Here is a 20,190-nt window from a genome sequence, read left to right as displayed (position 1 = left end):
CAAAAATCAACTCTGCATGAATCAAAGACCTCAGCAGAGAACCAGAAACACTGAAGCTGATAGAAGACAGGACATGGTATAACCTTGAGCTCATTGGCACAGAAAAAGTATTTCTGTACAGAACACCATTAGCACAGGCACTAAGGTCAGAAATTAATAAATGGGACCTCAGGTAGCTGAGAATCTTCTTCATGGCAAAGGACACCATCCCTTGAAAAAAGCAGCAGCCTACAAGATGAGAACATACTTTTACCAATTCCATATCTAATAGAGATCTAAAGAGAAAACTTTATAAGGAACTCAAAACCAAGCTATTAAGGAAACAAAATCCGCAATTTAAAAATGAGTACAGATCTGAATAGAATTCTCAGGCTAGGAAACCAAAACGGCTAAGAAACGCTTAAAGAAATGTTCAATATGCTCAGCTATCAGGGGCATGCAAATCAAAACTACTCCGTGATTTCATCTAAGTTCTTTAGAATAGCTAAAATCAGTAAAACAAATGGCAGCTGGCTCATGCTGGCATGGATGTGAAGGAAGGAAAGAACTCATCTACTGGGGGGGGGATGCAAACTTACACAACCTCCTTGGAAACTAGTGTGCCAGTTCCTCAAGAAGATGGAACTATCTCAAGATCCATCTATATCACTCTTAGGCATATCCCCAAGTACCACTCTATAGTACCACATAGACACCTTTCCAAGTATGTTCATTGCTGCTCTGTTCATTATAACTAGAAACTGGAAACAACCTAGATGTCCCTCAGCTGATGAATGGATAAAGAAAATGTGGTATATTTACACAACAGACTATTACTCAGCCATTTTAAAAGAATGAAATATATAGCTAGATAAATGGAATTAGAAAAAAAAAAAAAAACTCATCCTAAGTGAGGTAGCCCTGACTGAGAAAGACTAATACAGTATACATTTGCTTCTATGTGGATATTATCTGTCAAGTCATGGATAAGCAAGTTGTAGTCCATAGAACCATAGGAGTTATGTTTCCAATAACGGACTAGGGAAACAGATCTTCCTAGGAAAAGGAAATAGGATCATTGACAGTTGTAGATGGATGGAGGGAGACTGGGATGCAAGGATCAAACAGAGAGGGGACAAGGGAAGAAAATATGGGGGAGATAGCTAAAATAAAGGGGAATTTAACCTAAATGAAATTACCAAATAATGGGAGAGAGAGAGCCCCAACTAGATATTTTTATCCCCAAATGAAGTTTTTAGTACTGAAAATGGGTAACAATTAAGTAAGTGATTTTCCAAAGAGATCCTACGGGAAAACACAACCAACCAGGCTCTCCAAGTCTATAGGTTCCTCTTTCCATCTGGCCCTATACTTGAAGACAATATCCATGTAAGTCATCGAACACAGAAAAATTGAGCTGGTATCTTCCTAGAGCCCTCACTAATTTGGGCTAGTGTTCTTGGTTATGGAGAGAGTCTGATGCTACCAAAGTAGACATGTCAGTACCAACCTAGCTCTAAACCCTTGAGCTACAGTGGTGTCCTGCCTACAAGATATCGTCCTGCACTGATTACATCAGGACCTGACTTGAATGATGCCCACTCCGCAAGATGGAACTCAAATGCTATACTGCTTTAATAACTAAGAACCTGATACTAGATAGCCCACGAACTAGTTCAAACTAAATACTACTGTTTTAAAGGAAGGTGGCCATAAAATGACTCCAAATGACATTCTGCTATACTCATAGATTACTGCCTTGATTAGCCAGTGCTTGTTTTTACAGCAGATAGAAACAAATAGGGAGACTTACAGCCCAACAATATGGACTAAATGAAAAGTCTCCAACCTCAGGGCTCAGGTAACCCTGTAGAAGATGAGGCAGAAAGAATATAAGATCCAGAAGGGATGGAGGACACCAAAAAAGCAAGGCACTCAAAACACAGAAAGACCTATGCACACACAGAGACTGAGGTAGCATGCACCTCACCTGTATGAGTCTGTACAAGATGAGGTCCTAGAACTGAAAGGAGAAGGGGATATAACGCATCCATCCCTAACCTGGATGCTGTCTACAGTTCATAGCTCCTTACAAATGACAATTTAGTTTTCTCCAAGGGCATCTGACCGGGAAAAGAAAGCACTCTCTTTGACAGGCAAATTGCCTGCTCACCAACAGAAAATGAACTCTGTGGCATTCTTGGACATTCCTTGTCTCATAATGTTATAGCAAGTTTTTTTTTTATATTGTTGTTGTTAGTTAGTTTGTTTTAAGTAACCTTTTAATTTTTAATTTTAATGTTTTATTATTTTTTTCTCTTTTATTTATCCCCTTTGCCCCAAGACTATCTGCCTTTATATGATGACTTTGTTCTTGTTTTGACAACACCTTAATTGGCTATTTGTTTTCTAATGAGAAACAGAAAGGGGGTAGTTCCAGAAAGAAGATGAGATAGGTATGGGTCTGCAAAGCTGTATAACTTGGGGAGCCAGTTCCGGGAGCAAGAGTGAGGTCAAGGGGTGTCGAAACCCTGGACATGTCATCCTGAGAGCAGCATTAGTAATACTTCATCCTTGCTCTGGGCCTGCACATTCCATTGAAGGCAGGCCTTTTTACCATGGCCACTTTCACCACCCTTGAGGTACTCATGTAATCTGGTGGCCAGATTGCAGGTTAAACTTCCTTTTTCCCTAAAATGGCATGTCCAGCTAGTGCCTGGAATTCCTCTTCATGCAAATGGGCATTTCCAGGACCTTGGAACCAGCATATGGTGTATGCTCACCCCCCTGTCCCCCACAACCCCTAAGTACTACCTAAGGTTTATACAGCCCTTGTTTACTTCACTAAAGAGAGCCTTTCTACTGAAAAACATCTCTGAAATTTCTCATGTGGACCTAGGTCCTTCTAACCTACTTGTTCTAGCCTGGGGTACAAGGTTACCTCGGTATCTTAAGAGAAAAGGCACAGAGGAACTGGGAGAAATAGAAGGAGGGAAAACGGTAATCATAATATATTGTCTGAAAAAGAAAAGTATTTTCAATAAATGAAAAACTATGTCAAATTATAATTATTTATTCCATGAAAGTTAGTAAAGTTTACTAAGTTTTTAATACTCTTTTTGGGGGATTGAGTGACAGATTTTTACAAATTAAGTTCTCATGATCGTGTGTAAACATTTGGTTTTCAATTTCTTCTGAACTTAAGTTTAGCATTTTTCCTAGATATTATTCATTTTAATAAATATGATTATTTTATTTTACTAGACCTTTAATTCTAGTTAATTTATAATTCTGGCTATCTAAAAATATGTGCTACTTTTAGAAACTTCACTTCTTTAACTTGTTAAAAATTCACCAGTTTTAAGAATCATTTCAAAAAGTTAAGCCTTTTAGCTAAGTTTCATGTATTGAACTATTTTGTTTGCTTTTTTGGTCTATTTTTCTTTATCCCTTTTTTGTTTGCTTATCTCGTTTTCTTTGGATTTAGTTTTCTGTCTTTTTATAGCTTTTTAAACTAGAGAATCTTCTCATTAGTTACTAATGACAAGAAAATATGGAGATTTTCCAAGGCAACACACAAAGTAGAAAGCTAAGAACAGGATTTTGAAGTGCTTAAACTCATAATATTTTGGGAATTTAGTCAAAAATTTTATTATTAAAATATGGTGTATAGATTAAATGTATAATAAATGAGTTGAAAGGGGAAAATCGGAGCACAATGAATATTAAATCACACCATGTCACTTTGGAATGCTAGCCAATGTAGCAGCACAAAAGAAGAAATTAAATTAACACATTATTGATAACATTGTCATACATACTAAAGAAAATTATATATATATATATATATATATATATATATATATATATATATATATATATATATATATGTATATATATATATATCCACAAAGTATTATTGATAAGGTTATATGAGATCTATAAAAATAAATACACCAAGTAACAGGCCCTGCCTGCCAGTAGTCAGAAGGTTCAGCATTATAAAATGTGTCAGTTTCCCCTAGATTCAACTGTTGCTATGCCATGACTCCAATAAAAATCACCCAGATGGCTGTATTTTCTTTTGAGTTTTTAACTCAGACTAGCCTTGAACTCAGTGTCAGATACAAAGCCAAAATAACCAAGAAGTATGATAGCAAAATATTATACTAGGTATACACACATCTCAGTGGATGGAAATAAAACCCAGGGACAGATGAACTGAGACACAGATATATAAGTTATGACCAAAGCCTCACAGGAAGTCATGAGAAGAAGATACTTATTCTATCATAAAGCAATTAAACTTCTTTATAGGAAAAAGAATGTGGAAGCTAAAACAAGCTAGAAGGAAACCCAAGGGAGTTCAGGCATATCAATTTGAACAGAAAACAACCAAGAAAATAGATGATACAGTGTACTTTAAATATGAATCTGAAATTTTTAATAGTAATTAAGATGGATTGAAGATGAATAGAATGTCTTGGAATGGGTAGCCTGAAGTCAAGACAGGATAACAAGGCTAGAAATATAAGAATAAATGTGTATAATACATAGCCAGCCAAATATTGTACTTGTGGTATAGAATGCCACATGAAAGTCAACAAAAAATGTGGGAAATGAAGCAAAGTTGGCTTATGTCAACCATCAAAGACTTTCATTGGAAAGTCATGAGTAGTCATGGGGAACAACAAGGCTAAAACACAAGAGCCTGGGTGATACAGAAAGAGACTCAATGACAAGTGGATTGAGTAAAGTCCTTGATTTTTTTCAATGCTGCTGTGGAAGGGACACATTGTTGACTGCAGTTGGAGCTTGTGTCTTGCCTGGCTGAGGGTGTTACTCACTGTGTCTCAGTAGGTCAACATGCTCTCTACAGTCCTGAATCTACACGTAACATTGACTCATAACTACCTATTCAACATAGGACGATCTGTAATAACCTAAATCAGACCATCTGTGCATCCACCAGTTCTCTGAACAGATATAAATAGCTTTCATGGTGGCTTCACACAACAGGTTCAATTGCACAGTAACGGGGGCAAAGATGAGGAAATCAAGCCAGACACCAAGCAAACCACTGTGTAATCCCATTATGAGTGATGTTCCCATCAAGGGAATCTCATTGGAAGCAAGAAAAGGGACTTGGATGTAGGAGATAGCTGCAATTTTAGTAGAATCAACTTTTAAGAGAAAGAAACTCACTAAACAAGTCCATGCTTAAATTCCCCCAGAGTCCAGCTGTGAGAGTTCTATGAATATTGAAATGCTTGGGTCTGGCAGTATTGGACTGGAGGAAGTGGTTACACTATCACATCCTACCTCTGGCCACATATGCTCCAGCACAGCAGTTTAGTCATGGCTATGAAAATCTAAATATACATACAGAGCAATCCCAGTTACACATCTATCATGTAAAGGCTTTCACATCACATGCTGGGTAGACATTGCTTATACTATATTTCTTACAAAATGGAATAAACAGAGAACAACTCACATATTACCAACAAATGTCATTTAAATAAATTAAAATATGTTTAGACCATGGAATCATTTTCAACAATTTCAGAGAATAGGTTCTGCCAATGAAAACATGGAAAACTGATCATAATTACTAACTGAAAAACCCTACAGGAGAATAAAAGTCCATGCAGTTCCATAAATAAATAGATATTATGCAAATAAAACTTAAGTACTTGCATTTTCACAGGAAAAATATATTTTTAAACTGTTTCCTAAATCTTGTTTCTAAGATTTTAGTGAACATCTTTTTAATTTCTTTCTTTTTAATACAATATTCTTTTATTTAAAGTTAAAGTAGGTCAAATTAGAAGGTATGCATCATTTGACAAATTGGCAAATGCCCCAAAGAAGGATTTGCATTAAGGAATTTGGGAACGCTCACACTGTTTAATTCAGTAAATCATTTCCTGGGATTTGTTCTGAGGAATTAATCATAAATATGGACAAAGATTTTCTTGTAAGATTGCTTGCCAAATCATTGTGGGTAAGCTAGCAAGACAAACATCTGACAAGAGGAAAGGTGTTTAATTATGTATGTTCATAATGCACACTAACTAATGTAGTCCACTTTATCTTGTGGGTTACAAACTCACGAGTTTAATCAAATTAGAACTGATATTTTTAGCTTCTTCTGTGATGTACATGCATGTCCTACTTTGCCTTGTCATTGGTTCGTATAGCCACCTCAGCTGTCAGCACAGCATCTACTCTACACTAGGCATAGCAAAAAGACTCTAGAGACCAGTGAGGCAGCCATGAAGGTCACATGTAAGCAGTGCGTATAAAGTAGACTGAAGTATCTATTGGATCTTCTTGGGCCAAATCATCCACAAATGCCAAGGAGCAATTGCACAAATAGTTTGGTGTGAGATCTTTGTCAATGAGACAAAGGTGTCAATGGTGATATCTGGTAAAGATGTGACACATGCTTCTCAAAAACATGTGTTCCCTAGTTTTATAAATATACAACATCAAGTTTTAGTGAATAAAATATACTACTTTCCTCAAGTGTAACAAGACTGTATCACAGTGATGAGGTCAGACCATAGGCCCTTGGAACTTCAGAGGGTCAAACAGGGAGTCATAGCAGGGGTCAGCAGGACTTTCCAGGTGTCAGTTACTGCAGAGACTACCCAAAAGAAAACCCTAGGCAGGACCAATCAGAGAGAAGGAAAAAAAATGTGGGATGTGTGGCTTATAAAAATTCAACCCAGAGCCCCTGAGAGGACCCTAACTGGAGTCCCTTCCCTGTCCCCAATGGCTCTTTTTTTCTCCCTGTGGCTGATGCTTCTCCATTTCTGCTTGAGATCTTTGTCATGCTCATACTCTGACAGACCCTGTGATGTCCACCTCTTACTCTTTTTGTTTCTGCTGTTGTTCCACTTTCCTTTCATGTTCTCACTCTGTTGCTGGGCTGTTTTTCGTTCTCTTGTCTGTCTCATTGAGCAGACATTGTTCCTTAGACAAACCTCACTCAAGAGCCCTGTAACAAAAGGTAGACTGAAAAGGCTCATCTTCTGCCTACCACAAAGACACTCCAATGTAGACAGAGAGAGACCAAAGTCAGAAATAAGCCAATTTTTCTTTTTTAAAGTCTACATTAGGTATAGTATTGACAATGTTGATAATGTTAGGACTGTAATGTAAATTGTGTGAAAGCTTTGAGTCCCCTTCAACTGGACCACCTAGAACAATTTCCCATGGACCAGTGGGACCAGCAAAACAATCAAAGAGATCTCTGAACTACCACAGAAAGGCACTTAAGTCTAAGACACAGTGGACTCTTGGCTGATGCAGAGCATAGAGCACGGTGCCTCTTACCAGTCTTCATAGCTCCTCATCTGTATTGTATAAATCACAGTCATGCTCAGCACTGAAGTGCATGCAGTGTCTCAGAGAAACAGTTCACAACTCTTAATAGCAACAAATTTGCTACAGTGCTTTGTTATTAGACTTTTAATTGAATTTCGACCAGGTACAGGTAATTATAGCATAATGTTAAAGTTATAAGCCAAAGTCTCTGCAGAACTCTCCAGTGGAATGAAAAGGAATCACTGGGGGGAGGGGGAGGAAAGTATGGAGGGAGGACCATCGGATCTATACTTTTGCACTATACCCAGTATAACATAGTCCCATGTATAGGTACATATGTACCATGAAAATGTTAGGGTTGAAATGTTTCCCAGCACAAATAGTTCACAATGACCATATTTACCTTTTCTTTCACCTTTCTTGACCAAACAGCATCCCAGCATGGTCTGGATTTCCAGGGATTCAAAAAAGACCCAGCTACAACTATCTCAGCAAATGCAACAACCCTCTTACCATCTCCACATGCAGCTGCTCATCAGTATTTAGACCATGAAAATCATCTGTATTTAAAAGTCATAGCACGCATATAGAACAATGCTTCCTCCTGCCATAGAACAAACTGCAGTGTGTTTACTTGTAATTTGCAGGTAGAAAACGTAGGTTATATTGACTGTGTCTCCAGTGAAATTATTAAGGGTTGTTAAATTCCCAGCAAATATTAATACCAAGATCAGCTTCTGTCCTGTGAGCATAGTGAAGTTAAAAAAACAAAACAAAACAAAAAGCAAAACACAGTACAACATGTGCTTTTAATTTTTCTCTGAGCCACCATTTTTAAAAGTCAAGCCTATTTTCTGAAATGAGCTACTTCTTCAAAATTATGGGTAGGTCAGTTGAATATCAATTTAGTAAATTATTTATAAATACTCATGTTTCTCTTTTAGCTTATTTATTATTTAATTTCTTTGAATTAAAAAGTTGTAATGACAGGAGAAAGTTTCCTAAACAGAATACCAATGGAGCAAGAACCAAGGTCAAAAATTAAAAATTGGGACCTCATGAAACTGCAAAGCTTTTGTAAGACAAATGAAGCTGTTAATAAACAAAAATTGCAGTCTACACATTGGAAAAATATGTTCACTAGCTCAGAATCAGACAGAGGTCTTATATCCAAAATATAAAAAGAACACAAGGAATTAGACTCTAAAAACCCAAATAACACAATCAAAAATGGGGTACAGAACTAAATAGAGAATTCTCAAGAGAGGAATCTTAAAATGCTGAGAAGCACTTAACAGAAATATTCAACATCCTTAGTCATCAGGGAAATACAAATCAAAATGATCCTAAGTTTCTTCTTAAACCAATCAGAATGGCTAAAGTAAAAATCTCAAGTGACAGCAGATACTGGTGAGGATGTGGAGAAAGAGAAACACTCCTCCATTGTTGGTGGGATTACAAATTAGTAAGACCACTCTGGAATCAACTCAGTGGTCTCTCAGAAAATTGGAAATAGTTCTACCTGATACCCCAGCTATACTGCTCCTGTTCATATACCCAAAAAATGCTCCGCCATATTTCAAGTGCTCTATCATGTTCGGAGCAGCTTTGTTTGCAACAGGCAGAAACCAGAAGCAACCCAGATATCCCTCAACTGAAGAACTGATGTAGAAAGTGTGGTGAATTTACACAATGGAATTCTATTCAGCTATTAAAAACAAGGACATCATTTTGCTGGCAAATGGATGGGACTAGAAATACCATCCTGAGTAAGATAACCCTTTATATAATAAAATAAATAAAATAAAATTCCTATACTTATTAATTTTATATAACACCATTCTCTGATGATTCCCTCTTTTCTTTCTTATCCATACTTAATGGAGGCTTACATTCCCCTGCCAATTTAACCCAACAGCTGCTCTTGTTCAGGGGAGACATTGCCCATTTTAATCTAGGGAAACAAAGCACAGGAGAATTCCAAGGATAAATATTGAAGTCCTCCAAAGAGACAGAAAACTCACTTTACACAGAGCCATTCACAATGGTGAATGTTTCCTATTCCTTAGAGCCAGAGGGATGGTTTCTGTATCATTGCAGGCAGGTGTACACCACTTAAAGATTTTATATTTAATAACATGTCACTCAGTGAGCAAGTGACTTCGTTGTTTTGGCTGCTCAAATTCACCTTGGTACTCTCCTGATACATCAGTCGTTTATCTTGATTAAGCATACATTAAAATTTAAGTGAGTTATAAGGTAGTTATGGATGCTCTTGTTAGCATGTGGTGAGGGGTAAAATGATAAGTTGCATGGTACCATTTTCCTATGTGTACAGAAGGCACCTTGACCTTTAGTTCCCACCATCCATTCGTATCCACCCTCCTCATTGTGCCGTTCCCCTTCCCACTCTTTAAGAGTCTCCTGTCTACAGATCTCCACATCAATGGCTCTCTCTGTCTCCATCTCCCCCGCTCATCCTTCTCTCTGACACATTCTCTCCCTCCCCCTCCTTCTTCTCCTTCCGCTCCCCCTCCTTCTCCTTCCTTCTCTCTCCTTTCTCTCCCCCTACCTCTTTCTTTCATCTCTTCCTCCTTTCCTCCTCCTCAGATTTTTAAGGTCTCTTTCTTGCCCCTCTTACATGATGAGGATCTAATGTGAGACCAGTGGATCCTTACATGAAGCTGTGGTCACGAAATTTACCACACAATTGCCTTCTGCATGATGTGCTGAGCTTGGACCTTCTGAGGACCCATTAGAACTTTAACAACACTGCTATCTGTGGGCTTATGAAACTCACCATGAACACATGATTGGAACAGAAAGCATCACTTAAAATTTCCTCTGCTTTCTTCAGGTTTTCACAATTCCATTTTAACTACAAGTTGGCATTTTTTGTTTTACCTTCCCAGGACCAATACCAATTCTTTTTTGTTTGTTTCTTTGTTTGTTTATTGTTCATGTTTTCTTTTATCCTTTGATTTTTTTCATTAACAATGGTAGGGACAGAATTGATTCCTTCACACCTGGAACCCTGGTTGGTTTCTGAGGCCTGCTTTGGCACATGGCTTACCATGCTTACATGTGCAATAAAAACAAGACATAATGTGTCTTTTCTTACTGCTAAGACCACACCACAAGAACTTATTCTGCAGGAAGAGAACTCAGGGAGGGTCTCTGGCCCTCTCATACCACCTAGTTGAATGGTGGAGGATGGATACTGATGTTCAGCTCAGCAAAGCTCATGCACACTTTAATGACACACAGACAAGCCACAGTATTAGTACTGATCATTTATGGTACCATGTTACACATGCTCACTGTCAGACACAAGATCTTCCCCTTATGGTAGGCAGCCAAACATACAATTAGAAAGATGTAGAAAAGTATGTGAGAAAAAGCATAGCCACAGCTGAATGTTTTCTTAAGCTTACTGACTTTAATCGTAGCATGCATAACCTGCTGCTTCTCTTTCAAGGACATTGGACAGACAGACCTCCCACTGTCAAATTATTGATACCACACAGCAAGTACCTGATGGTCTTTCCAGGATCAGCCTCTATGGTCCAAGTGCAATGAAGGTTGTTGTCATATGGGGCAGGGTAGCCAGGAGACAGTATGCGCCCTGATGTGGCTGCATGGACGAGACCACCACATTCAGCTGCAAAAGACAAGAAACTGGAGTCTAAGAGACTGTCTGCCTGCCTGAACTCCTGTTGAGTTTTTCAAGCAAACCCTACTATGCCTGTATTAATTAATAGATAAGGAATCCATCTCCTGCTCATCACTTCTCGTTTCCTTTTTTCCATAAGAAAATGGAACAGGTAGCCTGAACCTCCAGAGGTATCACAGCTGAGCACAGAAACATTAGCACTCTCTTGCCCTAGTTCTAGTGACAGCCACACATGCAGCCAAAACTCCAAAGTATCCTTTGTTCCTATGATGTGCACACATTTGCACACTCCTCTTGGGATCTGGTGTAGAGAACTATCCTTGAAACCATAATGCTGCCAGTTTCAGGAGTTTGTCCAGAACTACTCACAAAAGATTGTCACCTTTGGCTTGTTGACTGTTGGCTAAGAGAAGGTGAAACTGGGAGGGTGATGACCCTCACCTGAGTATACATCCCTTCCCCGATTGTTGTATACAATTATGCCCTAATTACACACAGTGTTGTAGTCTCAGGGAAAGGCTAGAGTAGATAGGTAAGGACGAACTGGGTGTGGGGATGTCAATCTACAGGCCATGTGGGAGTTACCATGCATTCTGGGTACATACTTTCTATCATGGCTGCTTCAATGTTACCCATGCTACTTCCAATAATATCTCACACAACATTTTATGAGTAAGTCTAATTAACTCTTTGATTCCAAGAGCAAATTGTAGTGGAACTGAACTTCACTTTGTGGTTGGGACCTTGGCAGGAGTGGTAGATCTTGCTATGTCTACCTTGGGATGTAATCAGTATATACCCAAACATCGTGAAATCTCTGCCCTTCCCCAGAAACTTGTCCCAAGCCACATGGAGCACGAACTCTTTGGACTGGGTTCTGATAGGAGTCTGACCCAGTTGTTGACTCACCCACACAGGAAGGCATAGGTTTGTCCCACACCCTTCGGTCCCCACTCAGGCAGGTCAGGGTACTGCTGCCATGCATTGCATAGCCGGGGTTGCAGCTGTAGAGAACCACAGTGTCTGTGAAGTGACCATCATCTCGAATCCTGTAGCCATAGTTAGGGATGCCTGGATCCTCACATTTCACTAGGTCAAAACCTAGAGAAAGAAAGGGACAGGTGAATCAACTCAAGCAAGAATGAATACACATCAGCCTTCAAAGAAGAGACAAAAAGGACACAGGTGTACTTCCAAAGGAAAGGAAGAATTGTGGGTCTTGGTAATACCTAAGAGCACATGGTTTTGTTCTAAAGAGTGTGGCTGCCAACGTCACCCCTTCGCTGTCTATTTTCTGCCTCACAATGGTTCTGTGTTTCCACCATCCTATCAGTACCTCTGGTCAGCAGGTTGCTTTCTCCAGCTCAAAATTCCTTACAGCCATGAGCTCATAGCCTTCACATGTAGCTTCTCTTCAACCCAGACATCCTGAGGGAGGGTGTCAAATGGCTGTCGTGAGAGCATTGTGCAAGGGAACTCACAGCAAGAGCTCACAGCAGTCTGAATCACAACACCCACCTCCTACCAATTTTTCCTACCTTAAAGATTTCAAACACCATGAGAATTAAAAAAGGTGTTGTTTGGACTTGGGAAATGACTCAGTCATTGGTTAAGAGCCTGCCTTGGAAGCACAAGACATGAGTATGAATCCTCAGTAATTATATATAATGCCTGATACAGTAGAAGACAAAAATTGGGATCCCTGGAGCTTGCTAGCCAGTCACTGAGTTCCAGGTTCAGTGACAGACCTTGTCTCCAAAAATAGGATGGAAAGCAATTGAGGAAGACACACATCCTCAACTCCTAACCCTCATGCATACATAAAGTACATGCTTAACCCCAGAGTTACTCCTGCTTATCCAAACTGGGTCTCAGGAGATCCAACCTGCCATGGTCCTGTAGCCTGGTCTAGAGCCACCTGAGGATCTCAGCAACTGAGACTCCAGAAGGAATCAGAGTCATCTTACCAAGAACCCTTAAATGACTAGATGACCAAAATGAAGATTTAGCCACTGTGGTTCTGAGCTGTACCTCATTTTCAAGGGAGGCAGTATTTCAGGGCTGTCTGTGGAGACAGACTTAGGCTAACACATTTCTCTGTAGATCATGATGCAAATTTCAGTGTTTATAAAGAGCTGAACTAAAAAGTTTGTGGAGCCGTGTTATCTGTTTGTTCCCCTCCTACCTAACCTTTCTTTGCTAAATTAGATTAAATTTGAAAATGGATGTGCTACTTTCCACACTGTTTGCCTGTCAACCTTGCAAGCCTTTGAGGAGAATTGCTCTTTACACTGGCAATCTGGTTCGACTCCAGGGAGCTTTAAATAAGCAAGACAAAGTCTTGCTCCTTTGTAGATGGACTGGAAAGGAAAGCACAGGCTGCTGGTCTCTTCCTGGGCAGCAGCACAGCTTTCCTTTGCAAAGTTTCCAGACTTACAGTATCAGACCTCCCTGGCCACAGAGTCATTATCTTCACGGTAACTTTGCACTATTTTCAAATGCTAACCATGCAAGAAAACTAGAACGCAAGAGCAGAAGCACCTGTCATGTTAGTGCAAAGAGGGACAGTTTGAATGGCCACAATACAGTGTGGGACTAAGGAAAGGGCCTCAATTGCCTGGTGCTGCATCAGGCATGAGTGCTGAAGTAAACCTGCATTGTTCTGATGATGCTGCATATGGCTTTGGAATTTGGAAGAAATTGTCACCTGAACAGGTTGCAATCCTGCCCAGGCCTTGGGTTAACAGCGGAGAGAATGATCAGCTAGGTTGCAGTAACATCACACCTCCAGGAAGGTTCCATTGGTGAGAGCAAACATTGTGCCCAAATGCCCCATCATCTTAAACCGAGTATGCTAGTGTCATCATACAGGGGGACGTATGCTTTGGAATACATTACACAGAAAATGTCCAGACAGAAAATCATAAACACCAGGAAGACAATGTCAAGTCTTATTGTCAGTGTTATTGTATTAGGCTCCCCACCAACTAAAGCATCCAGTTAGTGCGACAGTTTGCACACAGTAGTTCACCTAGATCTTGTCATAGAGGGGCACACTCTAGGCCACCCAGAGACTCTCTCCACACTTTACTCCCCCCCCAAGACGGCCATGGCCTACAGATGCTCTGAACTTCACCCACCATCATCCAAAAGTTTATCTGCCAAGAACAGCTGGAATCCGGATATTGTAAGTTCATAAAAATGCCACATATGGATTCATATTCAGGATGTACACAGGTAAGAAGCCCTTAGTTTGATTTCTATAGCAGGCTGTGGATAAGATTGAGTGAACTAGGTGATCAGGTTTTTAAACTACACATGCTTGGAATCTTTGAATGTTGCCTGTTTGGTGCAATGGTCTCAATCACAGTTGGAGTAGAATAAGGTTTCCCTTCCAATAATGCATTTGAAGTAATTGTGTGCACACAATACACAAACACACACACACACACACACACACACACACACACACAAAACCATATCCATTTACACAGAGACACTTTGGGTGAGATGAGAATATACATACACAAATGGTCACAGTGGCTATCTATTCAATCACAATCAATCATGTCTTCCATGAAGAAAGAACACAGCCCACAGAAGACTTTGTTTAGTGTGGATGTGTGCTTGCATTTATGAAACATAGGAACTGATGTTCTTGGGAGTTCTATGAATGGTTTCAGTATTACATAGTCACCATTGCCCAGATGGTCTACAGATATGAGTGTCTATGATAGTACTCAGAACGTGTATCCTTAATGCTGAGCAAATATGCTCTTTGTGGGACCAAATCTTCTAGTTTCACAAGGATTTTTATTCCACAATGATCTCAGAAGAACATTTTCTCCTCATCTAATGGCGTGAAGCCTTTATTCGAGGCAAAGAAGAAGGAAACATTAAAAAAAAAAGAAAGGAGAGAAATAATAACACATATCAGTAAAAATGTCAGCTGGTTTTAAAGAATTATGTTTAGTGCCTCTTTTATAGCTTAGTCAAGAAATTTGTTTGTGCTACATGTCGGGCCAAGTAGGGAAGGAAGCTGTTTATTGATGAGGGAAACATCATCAGAAAGACAGGCAGTCTTCTGAGGCTATGTGCTTTTTTTTCCCTGTACCTTTATTATTTGTTCCAAAGGTCAAAAGAAATGTGTTGCCTCATAAAAGTCCTGGACTCAATTCTTCAAACCTATAGGCTTATCTAGTTCTTCAGTGCGGTGTATCCTTCCACTCTGGAGGGTGGGGGAGTATTTGGCCATTCCAGAACTCATTTTTCAAATGTCAATCCACCAAAGAGATCTTTGCTCTTCTTAATTTCTAATGGTTTGTTAATTGACACAGTTACAGCAGAAATCAGAGACACTTATACTTGGGGATGCATATAAAGTGATCTTGATTGATATTTTAATGGGATGAGAGGAAGGTATAGTATCTTCCAGAGATAAGTCTGTGTCCCTTGTACTACAAAGAAGCATAGTCACAAGTCATGAAAGAAGGTACTTTCTGTGTGGATACTCAGGAATTGATAAGAGTCTGCCTAGATGTCACCAGCCTTAGTGCCACCAATCTCTATAGACACTGGGAGTCCCTGGTCTGACTCTCTGGATGCCCAGGAATTCAGGTCTACTGTAATGCATAAAGATCTATTTACACCATCTGCTCCTAGAATAACCTAGCACTATTTTCAAAATTGACAAGGGGATTGAGTTGATTTCTAGCTGTCGAAATCTAATATTACTATACATCATTCTAGAATACTAAACCTTCACTGATTTAGGGGATTTTTTTTTAACCACAACTTATTTTTTTAACTCCAAGTTACTAGAAGACATTTTATTTGAATCTTCAAAAATATTTCTAGGAAAAAAAAGACATTTTCCATATAATGTGAAGTTAAAAATACTTCGAAATAGTTTATGAGAAGGCCACTAAACAATAATAGCTTAGAAATGCTGACAAGTAACCTCTCCTACAGTGAAGCCACAGGCTGCCAGCACAGAGTAAATACTGCCTGTATGTTTTCCTTATGCCACAGGAACTTTGAGAAAATAAATCAAGTTATTTGTGTCAAAACATTATGAGGATCTATAGTTTAAGCCTGAATAGTCATTTGGCTTCGGTCTGTCTTCTAGAGATTTCTTCATAAGTTATCAGTGCAGCAAGAATTCGATATGTTCTAGTCAAAACAAGATCCAACCATCAAGTATATTAAAATTACCTCCCAGCATTTTTTCAATGATTATGCATTTTGATATTTCTTACACCATCTCTTTTCTAAGATACATCTTTCTATTACAGCTCTGCCAAATCTAATAGGGATTTAGTGATAGAGTAGACTGAATATTCAGCCTCTCATTCCCTAACTAAAGCTTGAATTTACATGTATCTCTCTATGCAGTAAGGGCCTGGAGTGGCCTTTATTAACTCTAACCTGGAGTGGGGGTATTAACTCAGGCTATGTGTCCCAGAGAATGTGCCTTCTCTGCTCACTACAGAATTGGGTTAGAGGAAGCACCTCTTCCCTGTGGATCCCTCATGTCTTCTACTGGGACGTAAGAGAAACCATCAGACACTTATGGTAAACAACTCACAGTTTTACATTAGGTATTTCAATGTGGGCAATGTTCTTGCCTTGCCAAAATAATCATTTTCTTAGGAAACTGTAAAAGCTTAACACCTCTAAAATATGGACCATGATTTTTCACACATTTGATTCAGAAAGGAGAAGTATACTGAAAAAAAATCTAAACACCCACTTTGTTAATGCCAGCAGCAGCCTAATGAAATAAAAGAGAGGTCGGGGTGGGGTTACTGCTTGAACTATTTTTTGTGACTTATTTGAGGAGCATTAATTAATATTGAACTTCTTGAAGTATTAATTGACCTGTGTTTTAAAATACAACTCAAGAATAAAATTCTCTAAGTGCAGTGTTTACATTTGGTTTGAAAATATGAAGTTATAAATCTGTGTCAGTCTTGGTCATGGTTATTATAGGTTTTCATTGATTTATACAGTAAGGTAATTTTTTATTGATTGAATTCATTTACCCCATATATTAAGTATTTTTCCACGCATTATGTTTTTTTTTTTTTTTTTTTGTAGAATATATTAATGACAGGTTTATTGGGAAACTGTTCTTGGGTGAGATCACTGACTGGTCCCAAGGACAGAGATCAGAGAAAATCACCATGGGGAGAGAGAATGGAGTGGGCTGGGGACAAATTGAGAGAGTGAGCAGGGAGAGAAAGAGGAGGAAGAACAAAGAGCCCACACACCATGTTTGAACATCACTTTTTATTATTTTTTGATGTGAGACCCCTGAGTCAAGAAATTACAAATTTTCAGTAAAATAACAATAGTGATTGCGATGCACTCAAATAAAAATGTGAGTTCATGAACTCAGGGGAGACACAAGAAAGCCAAGAGGTCTACAGTGGAGGTCAGATAATGAAATGCCTCCTGCTGCCCCTAAAAGCACCCAGTGCATGTTACCAAACAACTCATGACTGTACAATTACAACGAAAATACATTAATATGTTTTAATTAAAGGATAAATTAAGGTTAATGCAGATTAGGTCCTTTCAAATTGATCCTGAAATATTACTACACCACTTTAAAGTTGTTGTCTAAATTTAAAAATAAAGCTTTATATCTGGTTGGTTCTGACCTACTAAGAAAAGACAAGGATTAGGATAGCAGCCACTCTGAGGTGTTTCTGTAGAGGAATTCAAATTCCTCAACCTCTAATTTCTCATTGCATGTCTATAACTTCTGTATTTTAGGGCAAAGTTGTATGGAGCAGGGAAAAGTTCAGCAGAACAACAGATTGAAATTCTGACCTACCTAGAGCCATTCTCCACACACTGAGCTTGCAACTCCAGCCAAGAAACTCAATTCCCTTGCTAAGACACTGTGATCAGTTTTGAGCCATGCAGGAAGAATGGCAAATGACATTAGATCTCCAGGAATGCAGCCCATGGGTTACCACAACCCCGTGGCTGAGCCTTGGTGTGGCATGGCCCCAAGGACTGTGTGTTCTGAGGACGTCATGCTGTTATGCAGCTCTGCTCTGCTTGCTGCCCTCACATCCCTCTTCATCTAAGAGTTATAGGAAGACTTTAAGGGGCTGAGCAATGTCTCTGGCATTCATGGTACTAATACTTGATCTCGGTAAGCATTGCTGCTGGAGCAGACTAATGATTCTATCACCACGCTAAAGAAGAACTTAGAGATGTAGACTGTCAACAGTGATTGCCATCCTTAGAAAACATCTGGAAAAATAAAGTTGTTAGTAAAGCTAGGTTGAGATGATTTTACTACTGGCACTGATGTAAAAAGAAAATCTTAGGGAACAAGTTGAAATTCATAAAGACACACTCTTCTTAGTCAAGCCAGTGACCCTTTATGGTCAGGGACAGGAACAACGGCAGCACTGGCTGTCAGGACTCTCACTAAGCCTGGACTGGTGATAATTGAGTTCTTATACTCACTTTTTGCCCTCAGTTTCCTGGTATAATTTATTAAGAATTGCCGATTAGTAGATATGCATTTTGAGGGTTTAAGTTAGATAAGACTGATTTGTATATAAAAGTTTAGATTTGTGATGTCTTTTAAGATTCTTACAAGACTACTTTAAAAGATAAAGTTCTGTCTCTGTAACTGCAAATTTCAGCCTGCCTGCTGACTGAGAAAACAACCTTACTTAGTTACATTGAGTTAATCTGTAAAAAGTTGCATGGCTAAGAATGTATATGGATTTTTAAGATTAATTTGTTCTTTGCCTGTACTATGTAATGTTATATCTTGTAAAGGTACTGAAAAACACATTATTTTTTCATAATCATTCACTACAAGAAAACTAAAATGTATTCACATTGTAATTTTATGCTGCTTCAAAGATTTTGCTGGGATATATAAGCTATGGAAGGAAGAATAAAGTGAGGTATGGTATGGTAAGCTATGGTGTGGTGTAGCTGAAACATTGTCTCTCCCATCCATCAACTACTTATATATGTATAAAGTTTGTGAGAATGAGGGTTGGAACATTGTTCCTTCCATCTACCAGTTGTGTGTATTTATGTGTATATGTGTAAAATATTTGGAGTCTGCTTGCTAGAGCTTTGCTTCATCTATTCTATGTGTGAATATGTACATGTCTGTCTGTAGGTCCGTATGCATATATGTATGTATGTGTGTATATATGTATGGATGCATGCATGCATACATGTTGTATATTGTGTGTATAAAGTTATTGGACTCTGCCTTTTGTTCTATTCAATCAGTGTGTGTGTGTGTGTGTGTGTGTGTGTGTGTGTGTGTGTGTGTGTGTGTGTGTTGTGTATTTGAATTTTCTCTTTCCCCCTCTTTCTTGCCTACCCAAAGGAGTCCAAAAACTTCATGATTTTCCACTGGCCACAGGAAGTGCCAACTCCAGGAAATAAAGCTTTGTTTCTGCAGAAAAAAGTCTACTGAACAGCTTTTCCAATCACTGGCCACCTCTGTCAGCAGCCCCTGTAGGTATCTGGATCCACCCCAGACAGTGGCTCTAAGCATTGATTCCCAACAGCTACCTGTCTCTGTTTATCCACAATATGGTTGCCAAAGCCAAAGTTATTGGCACAATTAGGCTCAGGGTATAGAGAAAAGAAATCCCACCTTCTACTCTGTAACCAAGAAACTAAATACTGGCAAAGCATTTTACTAAATGCTGGAAGAGAAGTAGGGGCAAAGAGGCACAGAAAGATGTCTAGGCACTACTGGCAGGAAGAAAGCCATTTGGATAGTTCTAGAAGGAAGTACAGCTTCCTTACCAAGTCTTTCCAAACCACAGTGAGAACATATTAAAGAGACAATTCTTGGGCACGGAGAAGAAAAAAACAATGCAGTGCCCAGAGAAGAATGGTAGCCATGGTCCTTAGTGGTACCCAGAGAAGAATGAATGATGAGCACCTCATCCATGACCTCTGTATCTGCTGAAGCTATCTGTTAAAGAAGGGGAGCCAGATGGATTGAACAGGGGAGGAGAAAGGTTAGAGAATATAAAACATATTGACCAACACTAATGTATCACCAAACCTGACTCTGGTTGCCACAGGGATGCTGGGCATACAAAGAACCATAGACCCACAGGAATACAAGGAGTGAAACACACCATAGACCCAGCATTTACGAGTTCACTTGAGGTCATGTGGAGTACATTGGCATG

General features: G+C 39.1%; 1 protein-coding gene across 1 annotated transcript in view; it reads right to left on the bottom strand.

Annotated features, from left to right (window-relative positions):
• The window catches only part of CSMD1 (CUB and Sushi multiple domains 1), a gene marked incomplete at its 3' end in the record, with an annotated part of 1,481,492 nt that overhangs the window by 224,940 nt on the left and 1,236,362 nt on the right, over positions 1–20,190 (bottom strand). The window contains exons 24-25 of the mRNA XM_080928326.1: positions 11,897–12,088; positions 10,849–10,975 (exon numbers count right to left, since the gene is read on the bottom strand). Coding sequence (XP_080784452.1) covers positions 10,849–10,975; positions 11,897–12,088 — 319 coding nt within the window. The remainder of the gene's footprint in view (positions 1–10,848; positions 10,976–11,896; positions 12,089–20,190) is intronic.

This window comes from Micromys minutus (genome assembly GCF_963924665.1).
Source record: "Micromys minutus genome assembly, chromosome: 14".
NCBI classification, from domain to species: domain Eukaryota; kingdom Metazoa; phylum Chordata; class Mammalia; order Rodentia; family Muridae; genus Micromys; species Micromys minutus.
Note: the sequence above shows the minus strand (reverse complement) of the source record. Positions and strands in the feature narration are given on the sequence as shown.